Here is a 22,988-nt window from a genome sequence, read left to right as displayed (position 1 = left end):
GAAATGACTGTAGCAAAATAATTGCTGAATCTAGTAGATTAAAGGTGCTACATTAGACTCATAGCTGCTTTGTTATTCATTTTTTGTACCAGGATATGCTGGTGTTCAGATTTTAATTTTTTTTCCATATAGCATAAGCAATGCTGTATCTCTGTTTTGGTTATACAATTTCTGTTTGTGGCCTAAAACTTGTAAGATCCAGCAGGATCCAGATGCTGAATCTGACTTTTTGTGGCACTATTATACTGCGATCTGGGTTTTCAAGATGCATTAGCAGTTAAATATATTATCTGTTTAGGCAATAAAATGTGGGTTGTTGGACTGAATATAGGCGAATCCACATGTTGGCACTGGATGTTTCTGACAGTGTTTTATTGAATGAATTAGCATCCAGATCTTTTCAGTGCAAACTGAACAGCTATCTTGTTCTTTATTTATCCAATGGCATTTGGGAGGCAGCTCCCAATTTCCAGGAATCTGGCAGAGTTTGGTTATGTTCTGTGTAGCTTTTTCCAGCTCTGTTGCACTTGGAATCCAGATATTTTTTGCAAGGGTAGGCACAGCTAAACTTGTTCGCTACTTAAGTAGCAAAATTTGTGAATAAGGTTCCCAAAATGTTCTTGCTCTAAAATATTTCGGATGCCAGATCTGCATATTTGCAGTGCTGCTGTGTTAGATGCATCAGGATATCCAGATGTTATTGTTTATTTGTTTTGTTTAAGATGAGTGCCATTTCTTCCCTCTCCAGGAAGTAGAACTAAGGGGGTTGGAGCCAAACATCTGCTGGAGACCTATTAGGATCCAGATACTGGATTTGAGTTACTTCAACATGGTTGCACCAGGAGGCTGCACAAACGATCACCAGGCTGGGCTATTAGAATGAAGGGCAGAAAAGCTTTTTATCTGTTCATGAACTCCAGTTCTTTTGAGCCGTTGTCAATCAAGTGATCAGCATGAGCTGCAGCTGGAGTAGAGGGGATTGGGGTGAAGGAAGATTGTGAAGTGCTTCTGCGTGGGTGAGAGCAGGGAGGAGCTGGTTGGAGGCGGGTCTTATAAGAAATTGAAACTAAGTGCAACTCTGAATCGGCAGCTTCAGCTTTTTTTTGCTGTCAAAGATCCCTGGCTGGGCTGGCCTTAACAGCCTTTCTTGGGAAGATAAGACACACTTTGAGACTATGTATGGGGCACCAGGATGGGAAAAAGGCAGCAGGCACAGGGTGGTTCGTGCCTCTACTTCCTCCTATTCTAGGGGTTACCAGGACTGGGAGAATTGTGGGCAGGCAGAGGGAGCTGGAAACACAGGGGACTTGACTTCTGAAGAAGAGGTGGGGTGCCAAAAACCAGCCGTGCAGCAGCAAGAGCAACAGTAAGTAGCATTATTTTAGCCAAGATTGTGTTTAGTTACTCAGTAATATTGTGAGCATTAAGTGCCAGGATTTCACCAGACTGTGTGTGTTTATATAAAGATGTGGGCATAGAGGGAAAACTTTTGAAATAGTTTTGGGTCAGACTTTCAAAATGCTTGGCATACACCTGTTCTGAGACTCTGATAATTAAATGAGAGCCAAGCTCTCATGAAGACTCTGGACATACAGTTCAGAGAAAATATCTGTGCAAATGTGTGTACTTACACTCTTTACATGAAAAAATAATAAGTGTTGTGTGTGCCCCACATGCAGAGGGCTTGCTTACAGAACTTGGTGTCTATATGATTGTGGTCTGTTTCTAAGCAGATGGCATTCATACATGTGTGGATTCTTAACTAGAGAAGGGCTGGAACTGGAATTTCAAAGCCAATTCTGATGAACTTTTTGCACCTAAATTTAATCACAGGCAATGGCTACAAGATGTCAGATCCAAAAATTCAATATTTGGCTCTGAGCTAGAGCTGATTTCCCTAGCCAGTTTGGATGCAACCCATGATGGCAGGAATTGAAGAACAGTTTGTAAATACTTAACAATGACAAATTTAAAGCCAAAGCTTTAGCCCTGAGCTGTAGTTTAAACCTAAGATCCAACATTTCTAATTTGAATGTCCAGTAATTGTAATTTGATATTATGTGGGCTGTATGCTGTCTGTGCATTTGTGCCTACATAATACTATTGATCATTTAGATTTTTTTAGATTTTTTTACCCACATTTAATTTTTTTGTTTCCAAGTTTTCTACTCTTAACACTAAGAACTACTACTCTTAACTATTCTATTGATCCTGCTGTTTTAATATTTTTCAAAGTGCAGCTTATCTAAATTAATTCTGCCCTCTAGAAGCTGTTTCAGTTTCCTTTCTCTTATTGAAACTCAAGAGGAAAAACAAGCTGGCGTTAACATGGGACAATGGGTGTGGCAAATTATCAGAAACACCACCCGGAAGTTTCACTTTTTTTAACTCTAATGTTGACGGTCTCAAATACTGAGTTGTAGAATGTTCTACTCCTGGTGTGTATATGGGCTACTTAGATCTGGATAACTTGTGTGAAGTTATTATGTTTGGGAAGATAATCATACAGCTCAAATCTAAACAATTCCTGCCTCTTCCAAAATTAGAAACAGACCAAGTCAGTGTATGTCACTTCTTTATGCTTTCTCCATCCTGGGGCTTGCCAGTGATCATTTCAGCTTCTAGAAAAGGTTAGAAAAACCCCACAGCTGCTCCGATTAATACCCACATGACTATGTGCTCAAGGAATCTTTTCTGGCCGTTGGGATCAGCTAGACTGCAGGGGCATTTTGTCCACCTATTGTTCTTTACGTGCTAGGAAGAGGCTTTACCCCGGGAAGCTTGGGAAGTCTTATTCATGTGTGTGGTTTTTTTGTTTTTGTATTCTTTGGTTCTGTGCTACTAAGAAATCTAAAGAATAATTAGACCAAAATAAAGTCTCAAATTCTTTCAAGCTACTTCTATTCCACCCCTAAGCCTTGCCAAAGGGAAATCACCTGCCAGGAACTTAGCCAGCAATAGTATCCACATTCAATTTGGAAATGAAACTCTCAAATACCTGGGCAAAATGCTATAGAATGTCTTTGAAAGTTGAAATAGGGAAACAATGACTATCGAAGTGGTAAGAGCTTGACAACACCTACTGCTTGCTACAGTCAATCTGTGCTGCTTGACTTCAAGTCTGTAATGTGCTGTGAGGTTATTCTTGTTTGTAAAAGTTGTCTTCCAAATTGTATCCATTCAGAACAAACCTGAAACAAAAGACAGGACTATGCAGCACTTTAAGACTAACAAGATGGTTTATTAGGTGATGAGCTTTCGTGGACCAGACCCACTTCCTCAGATCAAATTGTAGAAGAAAATTGGCATGACCATACATACCCAAGGAATACAATTTTTTTAAAAAAAAAGTGAACACACTTTTTTCCGGGATAAGCTTAACTCAGCAAAAGATGGAAAAGGAAAGGGCAGTAGAGTAACCAAGTGACGAAGAAAGAAAAAAAGTTATGATAGGCTTTGTTTGTTCAACAACCTGCCTTTTTAAAAAAAAAAATCAGTGTGTAAAATAGGTTCCAATAAAATCCATCTTCAGAAAACAAATCTGCTATCATAAAAGCCAATGCTATGATAGTGTGCAAATGGGAGCAAACATCCATTGCCACGTAGGATGAAAAGTGAAAGAAAACAGTGGCACACTTGTTTACAGAATTCTTATACTTGGCACTTAGTTTTAAAAAATATACCTTTTTCAGTCTTTATGCTCAAAAAATCCATACACTCTTCAGTCTGTTACCAAGAGAAAGCTACTTGCACAGAGAGAGCAGTTTTATTTCCCATTTGTCTAATCTGAGATTTTAAAGGCCCTGAAAATGAGTCTATTAAACTGGAGGCAAGCAGCTCTTCAAAACATTCCTTCAGAAGTTAGACCACTGTCCTCTGTAACTGCCAGAAGCTCTTCAATGAGTTCCAGAATCCTCTGAATTCTGTATTCAATTCATAACTAAAGTTCCCATCACTGCATCTTTCAGACTAGCACTGTAGGGTTGTTACCTTTCTAATTGCTGGTAACTGGACCCTTTAGGTCCTGCCTCTTCTGCCCCCCGCCCAAGGCTCTGCCCCCGTTGTTTCTCCCCCCTCCCTCCACGATCACATGCTGGATTGTCTCAAGGAGCCTGCTTGCAGGTAGGAGGTGGTCAGGTGATCTGACAGCCTCCAAAACTTCTGGGCAAGGTGCATGGTTCAGCTCTGTGCTCCTGGAAGGGGCGGGGCCTCAGGCAGAAGGGGTGGAGCCAGGGCAGCCACCCCTCTGCACTGCCCAGAGCATGATGTGCACCCTCCCTTCCCCCCTGAGTGCATGGTGCAGTGCTCTGGCAGTTATTTTAAGGGCCTCTGGCTCCAGCGCTGCCACAGTAGCAACAGCCAGCAGCTCTGGGCCTCTTTGAATTGCCGGACCCTGGGAGAAGTTGCCATCAGCAGGCCTGGCTCAACAGGGATTGGTTCAGGTTAATGACTGAGCGCCTCCCTCTATCCTTCAGTAACCAGACTGTTACTTTGGGTGCCATAAAGTTGCCAGATCCCCTTTTGACTGGACTTTCTGTTAAACTGGGAACTGTCAACCCTAAATGGCCCCCCAACATAGAAGTCAAACATTTCACTATTTGGGTAAAATCCAAGCAAGTACCACTGCATTTTGAGGTAATGCTTCCCTAATCTTAAACTGTGATAGTCTAGTGAACAACCCAGGATGTAACTTATCCAGAGATATTATGCTTAAATGAAGCACATGAGATTTTTCATAGGGGAAAAGGCAGTATGCCATATGTATTGAGAATACAACCGTTGCATATGCTTTTCAATCTCTCTATGCACGCATGCATGCACGCCAGACGATGTCATAGTTACCAGTCCAGATTCTGTATCCGTCTAGTGGCCAGCTAGATTGAGCACAGAGGGAGAGCAGGGCCTTTGTCGGTTGATCGATCCAATGCTCCTCTGGAGTTGGTGGTAAGATGAACCCAAAGTTCCATAGCAAAGCACTCTGCTTTTATAATCCTTTTCTCTGTTGAAATCAATGGATTCTGCTCTGTCAGCTTGTGACTGGCAAGCCTTGAAGCAAAGCTGACACCCCCAAAAGATGATTGATTACAGGATGAGCCTTCAAGACATGTTTGGGAACGATTGACATCAACAAGATAACATTCCAATCTGCCAATAGTCTAATTGCTCCATATTATGGGTTCGCATCTTTGACGCCTGGTAGTCTGGTTTTCATCCACACTCAACCTCCTCCTTCGGCCATCTGGTTTTGAGCAATAACTTTTGCACCTTATCTCAATACGTTCGTACCCTTTTTCACACACGTAAGCAATGTTACAAGGGTTCTCAAGGTTATGTGGCTCAACATCAACGTCTACATTGGCAAAGCAAAGACCTTGTAAATCAAACAATTAAGGCCCCCGCCTTCAACATCCCTTTAGTCTAGTAACACAGATACAATACCAAAACTCTTTGTACTTAAGACTACTTACTAAATGCACTAAACTTTTGGACAAGGAAATAGACATTTAATTAAAAGGGCTTAATTTAATAATACACTATATTTCTAAACCTAAAATACAAATATAAAAAATAAAACTTTCAGTTCCAACTGATGGTCCTGAACCAAGCCCCCACAATTCAATTCTGGCTCCTAGGATTATGTCTTGAGCCATAATCTCTAAATCTGGTAGTTTGCCTCTAACTTTTTAGTGACATTGGTGTATTGAAAATGTTTTAAAATAAGCTATCAACTTAGATTCTCAGGGGGTTTCCAGGCCCTATTTGCAGGCTGGAATGAAATCTCAGTCATTCTGCAGGCAAGCTGCAAAGAATCAACCAAAAGCAAGGTCAGTGAGTTGTGTACAGCAGAAAAGTATATTCAGTGTCAATGTGAAGACCTCTACTCTTGTTCTGCATCTTTCTCCTCTGTTTTCTCTCTTGACCTCTTTTTCCATGTAATGGACTTCTCTGCTCAGGGCTGAATCCTGTAGTTCACTCTTAGGGCTCACTCAGGCAAAACTCTTCACTGACTTGGTCCAAGGGCACTTCCTCCCCCAAATCCTACAAGATTACTGCAGGTGCTAATTAACCCTGTCCTACTAGAGTGAGCAGTCAAAATACTCCCAGCTGTCTCAGCCCTTTTATGATCTGGAGTCCTGCCCACAAGTCTGTATGACACTGGAGACTGTTGGTAGTTGCTGTGTTTTAGAAACCCATCTAAAACAGGGCTACTCAACTTTAGAAGCTCCAGGGGCCACAATGCTACCCACAGCACATGCTGTGGGCTGCAACTTAAGCGTGGTTGCAAATATATGTAAATAGCTTCTTTGAAACTGATGGGCATGAATACAAGGATTAAGGCAAGACTACACAACACACAGACCCCATTTAAGTCAGTTCTGCTGACATTAATAAAATAGTTATCCATATGACAGCACTTCTAATGAGCAATGACAGTTCAGCAATTCAACTACTAAAACATGGGTAGGTCTAGACTACATGGCTCTATCACTAGACGTACCCAAATGAAGCAGTGATTTAAATAATCGCCGCTTAATTTAAATGAAAATGGCTGCCGCACTGAGCCAATCATCTGTTTGTCGGCTCAGCGCGCTAGTCTGAACGCCCTGCAGTTGACGTCAAAGGCATTTGTCGACCGCCCAGTAAACCTCATCCCATGAGGCATAACGGGGCAGTCAACAAATGTCTTTGTCAACTGGGGCGCATCCAGACTAGCGCACTGAGCCAACAAACAGCTGATTGGCTCAGTGCGGCAGCCATTTTAATTTAAATGAAGTGGCAGTTATTTAAATCACTGCTTCATTTGGGTATGTCTAGTGAACTATTCTACATGGCTCTGTCAACAGCCATGTAGTCTAGACATACCCCATGTATCAACAGAAGTCCATTATATTGATTACTGCCCCAGCACAGACCTTTCTCACTCCAGCCTCGCTGCCCAGCTCTTCCACTGCCTTGACATGTGCCTCTTGTCGCCCCCAGTACCTGCGTACGCACCGGCCTGGCTCGGGGAGGCACCGCCACTGTGGCAGGCGTGCTCTGCCACACCTTTTGCTGCTCTCTCCCACCCCCGGCTGGCCACTCCCATGCACACGCAGACGTGGCTCTGCTCACGGGAAGGCGCTGCCGCTGTGGCAGACGTGGCAGGTGTGCTCTGCTGCCACCTCTTGCTGGACCCTTCATCCCGGCAGCTCCTGCACACACGGCCTGGCTCAGCTGCATGGCTCGGCTCTCTGCTCGGCACTGCCTCTGGAGCCCCAGCAATGAGGCAGGCAGGTGGCCCGGAAAGCAGCTCAAGGTGCCGCGGGCTGTATGCAAAGGGACTGCAGGCTCTTGTGGCCCATTGGCTGTGTGTTGAGCAGTCCTAGTCTAGAACAAGGATGGCCAAACTTCCTGACCCTCCAAGCTGCGTACGATAATCTTTTGAAGTTTGAGAGCTGGCTGTGCTTGCCAGGGCTTAAGGGCTGGCGGGGGGTGTGAGTGAATTAAGGGCTTCAATCCCACAGATGCTTGCTGTGGTTTGGGGCAACAGCACGAATGGGGTTGAAGGCACTTCCTATGGGGCTGAAGCCCCTAGACCTCCCTATGGGGGGGTGGGAGGGGAAAGCCCTAGCTCCATCATCCCGCCACGGGGCAGAAGGTTTGAGTTAGTACATGGAAAATGGTTGAAGGGCATGGAGAGCTGCACAAGCTGCACTTTAACTGTTTAAAAAAAAAAAGCCACCTGTGGTTCGTGAGCTGCAGCTTGGCCAGGCCTTCTCTAGAAGTTCCCATAAAGGGGCTCCTAGGAGAAGTGACACAACCATTGCCTCTGCTTTTCTTGTGGGGCTGGGAAATCAGTGCCTCAGCAAGTAACTCTGATAGTGAACACCCCCACTGAAATAAATTAAGATTGCAAGTTTTGTCTGGGGCAAATCAATTTTGCCCTCCATCACCAAACCTGTACATGGATCCACATTGCTGGACATTTTGCACCCCCACACAGCCCTGTTACCGGCAGCATGTTTGTGCACACAGATCTGCTTGTAAGGATCGGGTCCTGGCATTTTAATGTTCAGTTATCCATTGCAAGGAGCTCCATGTAATGGAAAACCGATAGCAGCGAACAACCACCCTGCAGCTAGCTTGTACCTGCTTTGGGAAGACCTCTGATTTACTAGGTTGGTGACAGCATCATGAGTTGTTTTGGCACTGTGAAAACGCTCCATGCAGCAGCTAGTAGGCATTGCATTTCATGGTGGGATACTCTTAAACTGTGCCTGAAAGCTGAATGCCAGGTTTGTCTGAGAGTATCCTTGAAGGTGTTTCTACAAAGCTTTGGCTATTTGATCCTTTAAGTCAATTAGCTTTAGTTTTCCTGAATGCAGTATTTTTGTATAAACTTTCTCTGCAGTTTAAATCCATTTTTCCTGCTTCTTTCCTTTGACTAATAAGAATAAATAACTCTTGTTGTTCCTTTCTCCAAAGCTGTAGATGGTTGTCTCTCCGAGCCTTTTTTTCTCTAGACTGAACCTGCTCACGTCTCTTATTTTTTCCAGTCCTCCTTAATCTTTTGTGATGCTCTCCCTTGGCCTCTCATGTTTCTATTTCTTACTGCAAACTGAATAGCAAATGAGATCATCTAGTGCCATGGAGAGTGGAATAATTAGCTTACAGCCATTTTTGTACTGATGCATATACTGTAGAGCTGGAGACACTTGCTCTGGAAAAAATATTTTGAAGAGATGCAAAACTAACCGATCCTATTTCACGTGCTTGGGTTCTGCAAGGATAGTGACACAAGTGCTCATGCTGCTGCTTGCATTGCCTCTTGCTGGGTCATGTGAGAATTTCCTAGCCAAAGGCTAAAAGTAATATGAAAAATTATCAATGGGTTTCATCTGGCAAAATAGGACACCTGCAACCAAAACAGTCTAGGTATAATGAAGTAATCCAAGTCTAGGCACAAAGAAGCAGGATTAATGTGGTGAAGATCTGGATCCTACAACCATTGTAAATAGAACTTCAGCTGAACTAGTGCATGAGTACTAGCACGAGTAAGATTCATACAAAAAAGTGTGTACACTTGGGGTAACAAAAAAGTGTGTACACTTGGGGTAATTCAAATGGAACAGTGCTGGTTTTTTTTTCTTGTTTATTTCAAATTGAGAAGATATGAAGTGATCTATTTGCTCCCACCAACATAGTCAAATACTCTTTCCCTCACAGCATATGTGAAATTTGTCTTCAAAAACTTGTAACAGTTCTTTCTTGCAATGTATTCAGACAGATATTGAAAGTCAGTGTTTGCTCAAAAATAGTACTCAAACTTTGTTTTTTGTGGTGGTGGTGGAGAATCTCAGAAAATCCATGGATTTTTCAGAGCTTATTACCTGTCTGTCAGGATTGGAGGCAATAGGGATTGGGGGGGAGGAGGGGGGCATACATCCTCTAAACCATTGCAGAGAAAAGCTTTAAAAAATAAAATGATGGGTTTTTTCATTAAGCACAAATTAGAACTTTTTTTAAAGAAAAAAAACATTGTTTTGGAGCATGAGTAGTAGACAACATTTTCTCCTTTTGTTCCATGCCATTTTTCGTACTCTTTGCATGTCATGTTGTATGCACTATTGATAATTTACAATAATCTTCAAAATTAGGATGTTTCATTAACTTCCAGCAAGGCAATTAGGACAACTCATTTTGAAATACAGCTACTGCAGTAGCTCAGATTCTGCTTAATCAGGAAACTGAATGGACTATTTCATTGCCCACCTGTAACTAGGATCCTGTAGGCTTTGCAGGATCATGTGGCCTCATCGAGGCTATGGCTCACAAACGGTACTGCAAACTGACTACAGTACAGTACAGAGTAAAAATTCCTTTCACAACGAAGAAAATTACAATTAATACAAAGGTTTTAAGGATACGGCAAAGCAAACTAGCGTATGATTTAAGCCCTATCTTCTAACTGACAGTCTATGGATTGAGTGCAGTGCTTCTACCAAACCACATTAAAGAGAACCGTTTATGGGATTATGAGTAGGTGTGTGCAAGGACACTTTGATAGAGAGAGATGAAAAAAGATGTTTACCTCCCCCTGTTTTGAACTGATAGTTAAAATAAATGGTTAGATCGTGAGGAAAACTGGTTTTGTCCCTCTTCTTACTCTGCATCTGCCTCTTTCCTATTTATTTTGAAGCTTTATGTGATTTCCAAATCTACTTCAATAATACGAAAATCTATTCAGCTTTTAACTGCAGATGTTTCTATTATGGTATGGTATCTTATTTTACTTGTGCCTTGCACTGGTGCATCTGTTGCTGATATGTATACATTTGTCTGCCACTCCTACTGGCATTAAGGAAATGATTATCTTTATCTTTATGGAGATTGTTTTGGATTTGACAGTTTGTTCCATAGATACTTTGTAATTTAAACTTTTTTTAAAAAATCTGGGGAACTAAATAAGAGACCTAATAGTGTAAACTTTCAGATCCTTACGATATGAAAGTAAACTTAAAAGCTAATTCATATGTGTCCATGATTTTTTTTTTTTTTTAATAGGACTCATCACTCTAATCCCTGAAGCTGTTCTAAAAAATTAAACTTTACATAGTTTTCTTTCACAAAGTTTGAAGACAAAATCCAGAAAACGATTAGGACTAGAGACGTTGACACTCGTATAGTATCTCAAGGGAAATACAGTACCTGTAGTCTGAGATCTATCTACTAACATCCCATAAAAACAAACCTTATAAAAGAATAGACCACATAACATTCAAGATCAGTTGGGAGGAGGCCAAATAAGAGGATGTTTGGAGAGCGTACAGTTATATGAACAAGAATAACAACTTGTGTTAAAGAGATGCTTTGCTATGCTAATTTGCCTTAAATTGGTCATTAGCTAATATGCAATAGTTGAACATAAAGAACCACCATAATGGGTCAGATTAAAGGTTCATTTAGCCCAGCATCCTGTCTTCTGACAGTGGCTGATGCCAGGTGCTCCAGTGGTGTCAGCCGATGGTCAGAGACGTGTGTGTGTGTGTGTGTGTGTGTGTGTGTGTGTGTGTGTGTGTGTGTGTTACACCCGAGTCTTCGACTGCTGGGACACAAGGTCCCGTCGCAGCGGGCAGCCTAGGGAAGGCTGACGGGTGCTCCTATGAATCTGCCCCCTGGAGGCGACACGATCCAAAAGCCCAGCTCTACCTGTATCTGTCCCTTATGACCAGATGGAGTTCTTTTAAATTGTGATTGGTTCTGTTACAGCAACTGAAGGAGTCAGGTTAAAACTTAAACAGTTACAGGTTTATTAAAGAAGCTTATAAATCATACGGTTACAATGGCTATTGCTCTCTTTCTTAACTGCTAGCAAATATAGATCTTAGAAAATAGAAATAATGGTACCAAGTGATCTTTAAAGAACTCTAAGTCTATGCGTACACTTAAGACAAAGGACACATCCCAGTACAATTTTTACCCCCTTCTGTGCCTCTCGACTCCAGCATATCAGGCCAGGGCCGGTCCCTCAATTTCTAGGAAAGATGAATACGAGGTGGGCATCCCCGTGGAACCTCAGGAGGCCAATCGCCTAACCCGACCAGCAGATAGATAAGAAAGAGGATACGGGCCCCTATGGGTATAAAGATGGGTCCAGCAGCACACTTACTCTGAGCATCAATCTACCATCTAAGATGCCAAATTGTGTTGGTCCGTCTCTGTGACGCCAGTTCTTACAAGGGAGTTTCAACTTAATTTACACTTGCAAGAGAGAGAACTAAATTGTGAGTACTGGACATTCTTTACTGGGCGGGAGATTCCTCCCTCTGGGGGGGGGGGGGTGGGTGTGGGTGTGTGTGTGTGTGTGTGTGTGTGTGATCGTATCAATATAGGTTTCAGTCAAGGACACTCCTCGGCAGCCTCTTAGACAGCAATTGGTGTATCGCTGTTTAAAGGCATCGAAGGTCACAGCAGCCAGCATATCCGGGCCTTTTGTCAAGGCATCAAAGACTATGCTGATCTTATTGCTTTGTCTATGCCCTGTATGCTCCAGGTACCTAAGAAGGGCAAGCAAGATGAATGTTGCAAAGGGGGGGTGGTTCCTGTCTGGCTACAAGTGGGAATGAACAACAGGTAATCAAGTGATCCATCTACTCTTCTCCTTGCCAACCTTCTGGCAAACAGAGGCTAGAGAAACCATCCCTACCCATCCTGGTAGTGTGACTTTTCATCTGCATAATCTTATAATATATCCTGTTATAGTCAAATTTGTGATGGTGTAGTACATACTGTGGTTTCTGAGTTTGCAGCTCTTTAGATGTTAAGGATACTTGGCTGGGTGGAAAATTTTCACTGGACATCACAATAATGAGGATTGTATTAATGCTAGTAGCTCCATCTTTCATCAGTTTAATCTTTTAATTAATCCTCCTCCTCCTTAGAGTAAGTCTTCACATGGGAATCAGTAATTAATCAGATAAACACGTTTAGTTGCTGTCACATCACTCAGAACCAGGACAGCAAACTGCTTTTTGCAATTGGAGCTCTGACTTTTTTCTCCTCTGTTTTAGTTGCTTTCTCCAACTGCCTCCTACCTCTCTCCTTCATATTTTTGCATTGCCAGCCTTGTTCTTCTGGCCCTCAGTGTTCATCTTCACTTTTTCTTCTGTGCTCAGGCCATTCCTTTCAGGTTTGTCTTTAGTCTAGCAGAGCTGGGATCCTGATGGTGGGATGGAAACTTCCAGGAATTACTGCAAAATAGTAAATATGCCCAGAAAATTCAAAGCCCTTCATAAACATTAAGCTGCATGACACAACAGTGATTTACTATTCCCATTTTATAGATGAAGAAACTGAGACATGATACAAAAGTGGATATCAAAGGTGCTTGAGAGCATTAGCTACCTCAGAGGCTCAAGCCTGGCAAAAGGAACCCAGAGCTGCTAATTGCCATGCATTCCCTGTTTGACAACTTTGTCTGATGTTCATGGACAGGATGTACTCTAATGTTTTGTGGCAAATCTATGGAAGTATGGTGGACTACATCTTGAAATTAAGGATATCTATGTTAGCAGTGAAAGTGGAATTTTTTTAAAGCAGAATTAGGCCAATGTTGAGGATTTCATCCTTTACTCATATGACAGACAGCACAACTGGTGATTGAAAACAGCCCAGTGTATAAACCTACTGCAGATATCATACTCCCAGATTCAAACCCTGGTGGCTATTCTTATAAAAAGTAAAAAGCTCCATATTGAAATAGAGAATAGTGATGAATCCATAGGCTCATGTCATAGTAATAAACAACTTTTTTTCCATTGTAGTACTGGTGCATATGTCTTGATACCTCCAAATGAAACCAGAAGGAGCCAAATACAGAAAAGTAAGTGCCTTATTGAACAGGCTCAAGATGAGTTTGTTTAAAAAAAAAAAAAAAAAATGCAGCTTTGGTCTTGGTGCTTTATGGCTCCTACCATTTTATCTCTGCCTTTACATTGTTTTTATGTGTGCAGCTGTGATAATATTAAAGCTATTACAATGTACAATGCACAGCCAGAAGGGATCATTGTGATCCAAGCTTAATTTGTAACGAAAAGTGTGTGTGGCTCAAACAATTTTTTTTTTTTTTTTTTTGTATAACTTTTCCCATTGCAAGCCTAGAAGTGCCAAGGCTCAGCCTGACATCAATTAAGCACTGAATGTGATTACCAAGTAAAGGTAATTCCATCACTATTCAGACTTTTTTTCTACCTATTTTTCATCTGACTCCTGCATGGATAGGGGAAAATAGATCAACCATTTAAAAAAAAAATTGTAAAAGTGTTCCCATCAGAATGGTGGGGAACCATAGCTGTTCAAACTAACCCTTAACTTCTATAAGACAGTAACTTGACATCTCTCCTTGCTGCTCTCTCCCCTCTGCCCTATCTGGGTGTCTTGAGTTTGTTTGATCAAATTTTGAATCTTATTTAGCGATCCATTATGAAGTCAATCTTCTCTAATACCTGTATTGGCATACTGTACATATTATATGTTTAAACTGCTCATAGGTGGTGTTTTCAGAAAGAAAATGTCCCCTTAGACAGAATTTTTAAGCAAATTCTCTAAACACTGCACAATGTAAGATGTCTTACTGTCACAGTCCTGTGTGTTTTTTTTTTTTTTTTGAAGCAGCACAGAATATTCATATCTCCCATGAATGGAACATCTTGGGAGTTCTAGCTTTTTACCTAGCTAAAACTTCTATAAATAACTTGCTGATATCAGAGAGCACTACTTGTCAGGAACTACCTTGACTATAGTAATAGCTATGTATCTATAGTAGCCAGCCCTGCTTAAGGCAACAATAGTGGGGTTTGACCTTGAGACGTTCAAAGATAAGTGTTCTGGTTGGTAGCTGGAACCACTTGGCTCTTTCATGTGGACTAGTCATTAGACTGAGCTCAGATTCTGGAGACTAGAGTACCCACTAATGGCTAGTCTATTACTTTAAATGTGATGTGATTCTAATAATGCACTAGTGGGCTCTTATTACTGTATGCTAATTGTTTTCTCTTTGATTTAGTTGCCAACGAAGAACTAGAGAGCTTGGAGAGATGGAAGGAACAGCACCGGCCAGGACCAATTAATCTGAGACCACAGAAACTGGGTATGTAACTAGAAATAAGGTGGTTGGATGGATAGGTGGTGGTGGTGGTCTGTTGCTCTGGCTTTTAGAGATTTACAGTAGACTAAAATATTAGACACTAGCTAGTCTTGGTGACTTTAATGAACTTGTCTATGAAGAGGGGTATGTGTGTATGCGTGTGATTTTCTTCTGACTGGCACAGAAATCCTTGCATTACTTTTCTAAATATTTAAGTGATGTGTACAGGTTTTGTTTTGTTTTAAGGAAATTGAGAACAACTCTAATGCAACGAGCATGTTGGCTGAGACCACTGAAAACTGTAACAAACTTTCATACGTGTGCCTATAACTTAGCACAGCAATAGGCTGGAATTTTAAAATGGTCTGTTTTTAAGGTGAACTTTGCAATTGGGAGGGGTAGGCTGACTGTCATGTCTGACCTACAGGCTCTACTTAGCTGGTTGTATCCTAGGCTGACTTTCAGAAGAGGGCATTAAACTCCTTATCCTCTTCCTGAAGAATGTTATGTGGCAGCCTAATAGAGGTGTTTACAATGAAACTGAAGTGAGAACCCTTTCAGATTTCAGGGTGGACTGCCAATAAGTCAATGAATCAAACTGGATGCGAGGCTTGTAATTTTTAAAATTGTAGATCAGATCTGCTTCTGTTCAAGGAAGGAACAGAACAAAAATTTTTTTATTTTTTTTTAAAAAGGCAGATATATTATCAGGTTCTCAAGATGTTAATTCGCTTAAAGAGAACATTTACTACTTGATCAGCTTTCAGAGGACAAGAAGATTTGATCATGGTTGTTTTAATCTCCAGCTAGGGAGACTTAGGAGGGTCCCCCTAATAGCCAACCTAACAATAAGTGTAGTTAAGCTCTGGAGCAGGCTTGCATGGGAATCCCCATCATTGGAAGTTTAACAACTAGTTTGACAGATTTGTGTCAGATATTCTAGGTTTGCATGGTCGTGCCTCAGCAAAAGGAGCTGGACTTGATTATTTCCTGATGCGCTACATCTCTATGAAATTTGAGATCCAGGTCGCTGCGATCTCTATGTATGAAAGTAGTTGTCACCTTTTTGCCTACTCTTATGCACAGAGAGACTGTTGTACTAATGAAGCTGAAACCTCACTTACTCACAACTACATAGGTTGGTTTGTATTTCTTTTTTTTTTTTTTTAAACAACTGAAAAATAGTATGTAAAACTGAAGTTTGAAAACTTACAAACTGTCTAGGAACTGAAAGTCTAACCTTATTAACCCAACACTGAATGAATATGTTGGAAGAGTGGTGGTGGTGGAATGGGGGAACGGGGAGAAGTGAAAAGTCCAGCCTCCACTCAGTCTTCTGGGGGAAAAAGGTGGTGCTGGGATTCCTCTCTGCTTGAGGGGGCTTTCTTCCTTATCCACTAGCTAGTGAGTATTTAACATTTAAAAGAGGTTCTCCCAGCTGCTGGAAAGGCGGGAGGGGGAGGGAAAGAACAGTCATGCTCTAGTCCTGGCTTTGGGTGTGTTGCAGGTTTACCCCTGCTGAGACTGCCATTAGGAATAATGGGGCTTTTGGAGGGCAGAAGGGGGTCTACTCTTCGCCCTCAACTTGCGGTGTTGGGGCTTTAAAGACCTACTCCTGGAACCTTGCAAAACTATCATGAATATTTACAAGCTCATCTGAAATGGTGCTGAATGTGGCTTGTCTGTTGGAAATTCCTGTCACCCCATGTTCACCAAAGTGTCAGCAGCTCCCATTGCCCCGACTACAGTATGCCTTATTTAAAGAGAACTCCTGAGTCCATGTCCTTCTGGATGATTCTGACTGTGGAAGCCTTCACCTTCAATGGCCTTCTAGCCTTGTCTACACTGCCAGCAGGCAACTTCTGTAATGTGCCTCCTCACCCATGCTCATTCGGTATCTCCATGCACAAGAACAGGGTTCAAAGGGTGCATGGTGACAGATCTACAGAAATAGATGACTTAATCCTTCTGAGATGCATCTCTTTTGCATGGAAAGCTTCCCAGGGGTTAGTAGGCAAATAGATATCTTTTTTCACGTTCTAGTGAACTAGCAACACAATAGTAGCTGCAAAGAGTAACCTTTCAATACTGTAGGTCTTCACTGCTGAAAATGGAGATCCTAAATCCCTCTTTAGGGGCAATATTGTGTGCTTACAATTTATGTATACCTTCACTGACCAGTTTCGGTTTCGAATGGTCTCTGGAAGATCACTGAAAAGGGGAAACTACAAAATTTGTCTTGAGGACAGAAAAGGTTTAGGAATAGATAAGCAAGTTGAGGTCACAGTTTGCTACCCTTTGTATGAGCTACTCATAGCTATGTCATGTCTGCCCTGTAGCTAACTAGAGTTCTCTTTTTAGCCTTGCTTGAGTGGGTACAGTGGAAATAACCTTAAAGTTGCTATAGGCCAAATCTGGCTCTGGCCTTGCTTAAATGTCACTAGAACTTCTGGGGGTTAACCCTGGTTCTTGGTGCTACAATAAACTGAGCTGCTCTAGCCATTCTTTTTTTTGGCACATTTGGGGAGCATTTCTGTGTTCCTAGGGGCATCGTGGGGATTGAGGCTAGTAAACGTAGTTAATGCTACATAGTATTCTAGGAGACACTGGAAGGAAGGTGGGACATTGAAACCCAGGAGAGGTTATTGGTGGGTTTTTTGACCCCCATGTGAATTAACAGTAAAAACTTTCCTGCCCAATGCTTTAGAAGGCTTTTAGGCAAGATCATGCCTAGGTAGCACTCTCCTAAACCATAGCACTGTGTTTGGAGCAGGAACCCCATGAAGAGAATTATGGCTAGATGCAGACAAACTTTTATTTGAAGCTCTGGAGGGGGTACAAAGACTATCCATTGTAGTTGCAGGGTGTGCTTCTGTCTCCCTCCCCGCATGCAGGAATATGATCGGGAATTGTCCTTTTCTTCTTTAGCTTATTGCAGTTCCTGCACTTTCCAGCCCCATAGGTAGAGCACTACAGATATCCACTTTATATCCAGTCCATTTTTTTTTTGCAAATTGATCAGGTGCATGCAATGCTCTACCTATACTCCTTGCAGGACCAGCCAGTTCTGCCCCCTTACTAGCTCACATACACTAGCTAATGTTGCTTTCACATGAGCCATTTCAAGAAAACACAAGTTATGTCCTGGGGGGGGGGGGGGAGGAAGCTTAATGCAGAAGAAAGAGCTGTTGGGGTGTGTTCTCTGCTCCATAATGTAAGTAGAACAAGTAAGAGGGAGCTGGGGGGATTCCATCAGAGGAATCAGAATTGTGGGACATGCATAATAATTAATGCACATTAAAAGGCAGATTGATTTCCTTTATTTCACTGAAGATACACATCAGATGCAGGAAGAAATAAGGGGCTTCTGGCATGCATAGAAGAAATTTCAGCATTTGAGGAGGTTACATTGACCTTAGAGTGCTCACACATTCCAGACTGAAGCAAATACACGTTGTCCACTATATTCAATATCTAGTGTGAAGAACTTTAGCTCGATGTTTGCTGGTGTGGGCTTAATGGAGCCTGCAGAAGCTCAAATAAGAGAGATTCCCAATAGCATTTTTAATGGCACAACTGAAGGGGCTCATTAGATCACAAATTTGTCTAATGCCTCATATTGGAGAGAGTCTCATTTCAGAGACTACATTTTTAGGGTCCTCAAACTGAAGTTCTCTAATGTCTTGGCTACCTTGATTTAAATACTGTAAAAATTCAAATCTGCACTACTTCTGTGACCAGCAGATATCCAACCTTTGAGGGTAATTTAAGGTACCATAAAGAACAAACAAATTTGAGTTCCAAACATACTGTCCCTTAGATAATAGAACTCTAAGCAATAAATTAGTGTAAGTGAATAAAGAACAAATCATGCCTGACTACCTTCATTGTTGTTTTCTTTATATCTGAAAGGAAGGCAGCAGTGTTATATATTTTGATTTGACGACAACATTTGATATACTGCCACACAATCTTACTTGAAAAATTAATTCAAGTTGCCTTGGATAGGAGCACCGTTTGAATAGGATTGAAAACTGGCTGACAGGCTGCAAACAAAGGTTAATGACGAATTGCAGTGTATTGAGTAGTGGCTGGTGTCCAGTGGTATGCCTGCTTTGGAGATTGCACATGATTTTAATCAACATAAGTAGCTGGAGTTGATGTTAAATTTGCAGATGATGCTAAAAGGCAAGGTGTTGGCAATACCAGGGAGGGAATAAAAAAGCTAGAAAAGTGTTTGGGAAGTAACAACAACAGCCTCCACCTGGAAAAATTATTTATAGCACCAACTAATTATAGTTCCAACAGTAAGAATATTGCCTTGTATACTACACTGTCGTCACAGGCATCAATTGGACTACACAGCTGTATAAAATGAAGCCTCTGAGTGTCTGCATGAATTCTTTATGTAGCACTAATGCAATCGTCTTTTGTAGTCTTGGGTATTTCTGTAATGACACAGAGGTTGACAACTAGGAAGAAGTTCAGAGAAGAAAAACAGAAATAATTATGGAACTGCAACTGAAGGAATTAGCTTGTCCAAACAACAAAGAAAGACCCAGGATTTGTTCAGAGTATTCTCAGTTCTTCTGTTAGGTTAATGGGACTTAATCAATTCACTTCTTCACTCCTCATGGCAAGACAGATGGAAAGATTTGTTGGGTCCATCTTGTTTGCTCTGCAGTTTGAAAGTGTCATGGCTAGAGGCTGGCTGCTCTCAATGGAGGACCCACAACTCTGGAAACTACCCCCTCTTTTATTGGAGCATTTGATAAGCCTCAACTGCATTTTTAGCCTTTTATGTTGAGCGTGGTGTTCATTGTTAGCAAGATTAGGGAGGAAACAAAACGTTCTTCATTTTGAAAAGCAAAGAGCAATTTTTTTTATTTTTTTCTGTGTCTTTCATTGATATCAGGTGCCATGGTGAATGGCTAAGTGACATCCAATTAGAGCTGGTAGAAATTTTCTAAACGTAAACCTCAAATATCAAATTTGAAAGTATTTTTGAGTTTCTTTTTTTGGCCAAGTCTAGCACCAACTTACCATTTTGAATAAACTGATCCAAAAAAATGTAGGCTAACTATTGGGAAATGAGTCTAGAAGGCATGGCACTGAAATAGTCTCTCAAGTAAAATGATGAACCTGGTAACTTCAGTCATTGTCCAGTTAAAAACAACAATACAGTGAAGAATATTCTGCAAATAGAATCGTTCACCAGCATAAGATTAAGTATACTTAAAAAAAGAGATGGGCAAAGATAAAATAGGTTTTTATCAGTTTGATTATGAAAATATTCACTCATTTGCCTAATATATTAGTGTGTCTTATAGCTGATGCTTGGGCTTAAAATTTTCTAACATGCAGGCTGCAATTTGTTTTCTAGGTGGGGTGAGCTCTGAGGCTGAAGCTAGGCAAAAACAACAAAGAAGACTCCTGCAATCTAAATACCAGCAAAAGGTCAGGGGGGAATATATGTGTGGGGTTTTAGGATTTTTTTTCCTCAAAAGTCCACTGTTTTATGTGGTTAAAAAGTGAACTCTCAAAGGTTTGGCAAAAGAAATAGAAGTCCCGAGGCTTCGAAAGAGACAGACAAAAGGTGGAGTTGAGACACTTCTCTCTAATGCAGAAAAGGAGACTGCCATGCAATTGTGTAAACAATATTGAAAACACCTCTAAATAATGAGGTTAATGATAATGCCACTGATGTTGCCCTTCATATGTTCAACATACTATGTAAGCAGTACTTAATCAACACGCCAACCCATCTTTGAGAGCTTTTAATATTATCCCCATTACAAAGGGATTATATGCTTGTAAAGGTCAGTGAGTGAGGACCCTTGCTTAGCTGCCTACAGAGAACAGATAGTTTTGAACAATCATTCTGGAGGAGCTATTGTACAGTTAATATATTTATCTAATTACAGTTAGGAGTGTCCATGCTTTTTTTTTCTTTAACTTCATCCAAAACAAAATTTAGGCTTGAAAGAGGTGCAATACAAAAGCCAAACTGTGTTTTTTGTTTGTGTGTGTGTGTGCTCCTCCATGCCATATAGCTGAAGAAGGAAGAATATGCAAGAATCAAGAAAGAGACTGAAGAAGCTGAAATCCGGACAATGAAAATGATTCAAAGAGAAAAGGTAAAAGTTGTCTGAGTCTGCAATAGCCAGAATATTCCACTGGAACAGAGCTTTACCTGGAATCTATAGGATGGATCCTTGGTGCATGTAAATTGGTTATCCTTATTTACATTGAGGATCTGGTCCTTCATCTGAAGTTTTATGTATCTTCTTAGATGGACTGATGTGCTGCATTCACAGACTCACTTCTACAGCTCTAGTAGGGAAGCAGGTCATGCACCTATACCTTCAACTTCTAGATTACTAGAGTTGTATACCTAATGTTTAGACCTAAGCTGTTCCTTGAAGAGTTGCAGAGCTGGAAATACTCTGGCTCATCTCTTGAAGGGTATGTCTACCCTATGGAGAAGATTGACCTCCTGAGGTCTAATGTAGACTCCAAAATCGAAAGCTGAGGGCAGCCCCCGCCAGCTTCCTGTACTCCTCCAAGGAGTAAGGGAAGCTGATGGGGAGCGTGTGCTTCCTGTTGGTCTCCCACAGTGTAGATGCTATGGTGGCTCAGCTTCAGAGAAACCAACTCTCCAGATATGCATTTTGCGTAGTTGGATGGCATAACTTAAGCCGACCTGCCTGTTCTAGTGTAAAACAGGCCTAAGAGGAACCTGTTCAATCTGCCCAGTGGTCACGTGGCTGACAATCCATGGTCCCATAGCCATATCATTCTGATCAGTGACTATCTACTGTCCTGGGAGTATATTTCTCATGCTACCTTCAAAATGAGAGATCCTGGAGGCCCAATTGTAAACAAACCAATTTTGGAGGTGGTGGATACTGCAATGTACTATCTTCTTGTTTTGGCTGGCACACTTTCGTTTTTGCTTTTTATCCTTATTGTTCTCAGTCAACTCTGTTATGATTCAGGGAGTGGCTATATAAATACACCATTTCTTCAAAGTTTGAAAGGCTGATGGAGTTCTACATATGGAATGGAATGCTTAACACTGGTATCTGTACAAAAATAATTTACCTATCTTCTAGCTGTGTAGGGTGATGTGTTTTTGAATTTATGAAAAGATCCCTACTTTAGATCCGCCTCAACTGATGTTGAAAAGGGTTGTCCCTTTAGATGAATAAGAGCAAAACTAAGATAAGAAGGTACAGAATAATGCTCTATGCCATTGCCCATCTTCCTCTTCTCCTCCCCCACCCCCTCCCCGGGTGTGGCTCATGAAGCACCCCCCCCCCCAGTGGCTTGTAAAGCTGCCCTGTGCCCCCCAAAATGGCTCCCTCATCCTGGCTCCCTGTGCTGACCTGGGCAGGGAAGCCATTTAGCCAAAAAGCATTGAAATGCCTTTTCTTAAAGGGGCAGAGTGTGGTTTTTTGTGGTTTGTGTATGTGTTCCCCCGCCCCCCCCCCTCCAACCAAATGTGACTGGGGGCTCCTTTTAAAGGGGCAAAAGAGGTAGTCCTGAATTTTTTGCTCTACAGCTTTGCCATGGCTCTTTGTGCTGGATCCATTGATATCTTGGCTCTTTGCCCAGTATGGGTTGGCCATCCCTGCTTTATGCCTAAGGCAAACTTCTGGAATGCTGTACTTACAAATATAAATCTGTATATTTTGATGGAAATGCTTCCATACAGTGAGGTCAGGATAAAACCATTTTTCTAACAGGAGTGTTTACTTTCCACTGAAACTCCAGGGAGAAGTGACATCCCTTCTTTCTTTCAAGCAGAACAATGGACAAATTTGGAAGTTTGCAGAAGTGCAGAACCTCATGTGATAAGCACAGGCATGATTTTGTTGGGAGGTATTTACCCCAATTTTGGGAGCACTCCAGAAGGAGTAATGGAATCTCAGGATGAAATCCAGACCCTACTGAAATCAATGTGAGTCATAACATTCACTTCCATGCAGCCAGGATTTCACCCTTGGAGTCTAGTTCTTAAATAATGGATGTGGTCCCACATGGCCTCCAAGGGTATGTCTACACAGCGGCATTATTTTGGAATAACTGACATTATTTCAAAATGCACAGCAAGCCATTATTTTGAAATAATATCAAGATGGAGGGCTTCTTACTTCAACTCCTGTAATCCTTCTTTCACGGTGGAGTAAGGGGAAGTCAAAGGAAGACTGTTCTTCCTTCTTCTTCCTGCTGTGTAGATAGCACCAAAAGCTGAATTAATCTATTTTGACTTCAGCTAGGCAATTGACATAGCTGAAGTGGTGTAGCTTAATTCGACTTGCTGTGCTGTGTAGAGGTATCCAAAGAGCCTATGTGTTGT

The 22,988-nt window shown here is 41.5% G+C and overlaps 1 protein-coding gene across 3 annotated transcripts in view; it reads left to right on the top strand.

Annotated features, from left to right (window-relative positions):
* The first annotated feature begins 818 nt into the window (after positions 1-818).
* The window catches only part of EPSTI1 (epithelial stromal interaction 1), a 70,097-nt gene continuing 47,927 nt past the window's right edge, over positions 819-22,988 (top strand). For 2 of the 3 annotated variants that reach the window (XM_014574196.3, XM_006124393.4), the window contains exons 1-5: positions 823-1,366; positions 13,305-13,363; positions 14,546-14,629; positions 20,010-20,083; positions 20,680-20,763. In XM_014574196.3, the coding sequence (XP_014429682.2) occupies positions 1,176-1,366; positions 13,305-13,363; positions 14,546-14,629; positions 20,010-20,083; positions 20,680-20,763 (492 nt within the window). In that variant the 5' untranslated portion in view covers positions 823-1,175. Of the gene's footprint in view, positions 1,367-13,304; positions 13,364-14,545; positions 14,630-20,009; positions 20,084-20,679; positions 20,764-22,988 lie in introns of all 3 variants that reach the window. The other variant, XM_075918961.1, reaches the window with a different exon arrangement.

This window comes from Pelodiscus sinensis, chromosome 1 (genome assembly GCF_049634645.1).
Source record: "Pelodiscus sinensis isolate JC-2024 chromosome 1, ASM4963464v1, whole genome shotgun sequence".
Lineage (NCBI taxonomy): Eukaryota > Metazoa > Chordata > Testudines > Trionychidae > Pelodiscus > Pelodiscus sinensis.
This window is presented reverse-complemented; position numbering and strand designations above follow the sequence as displayed.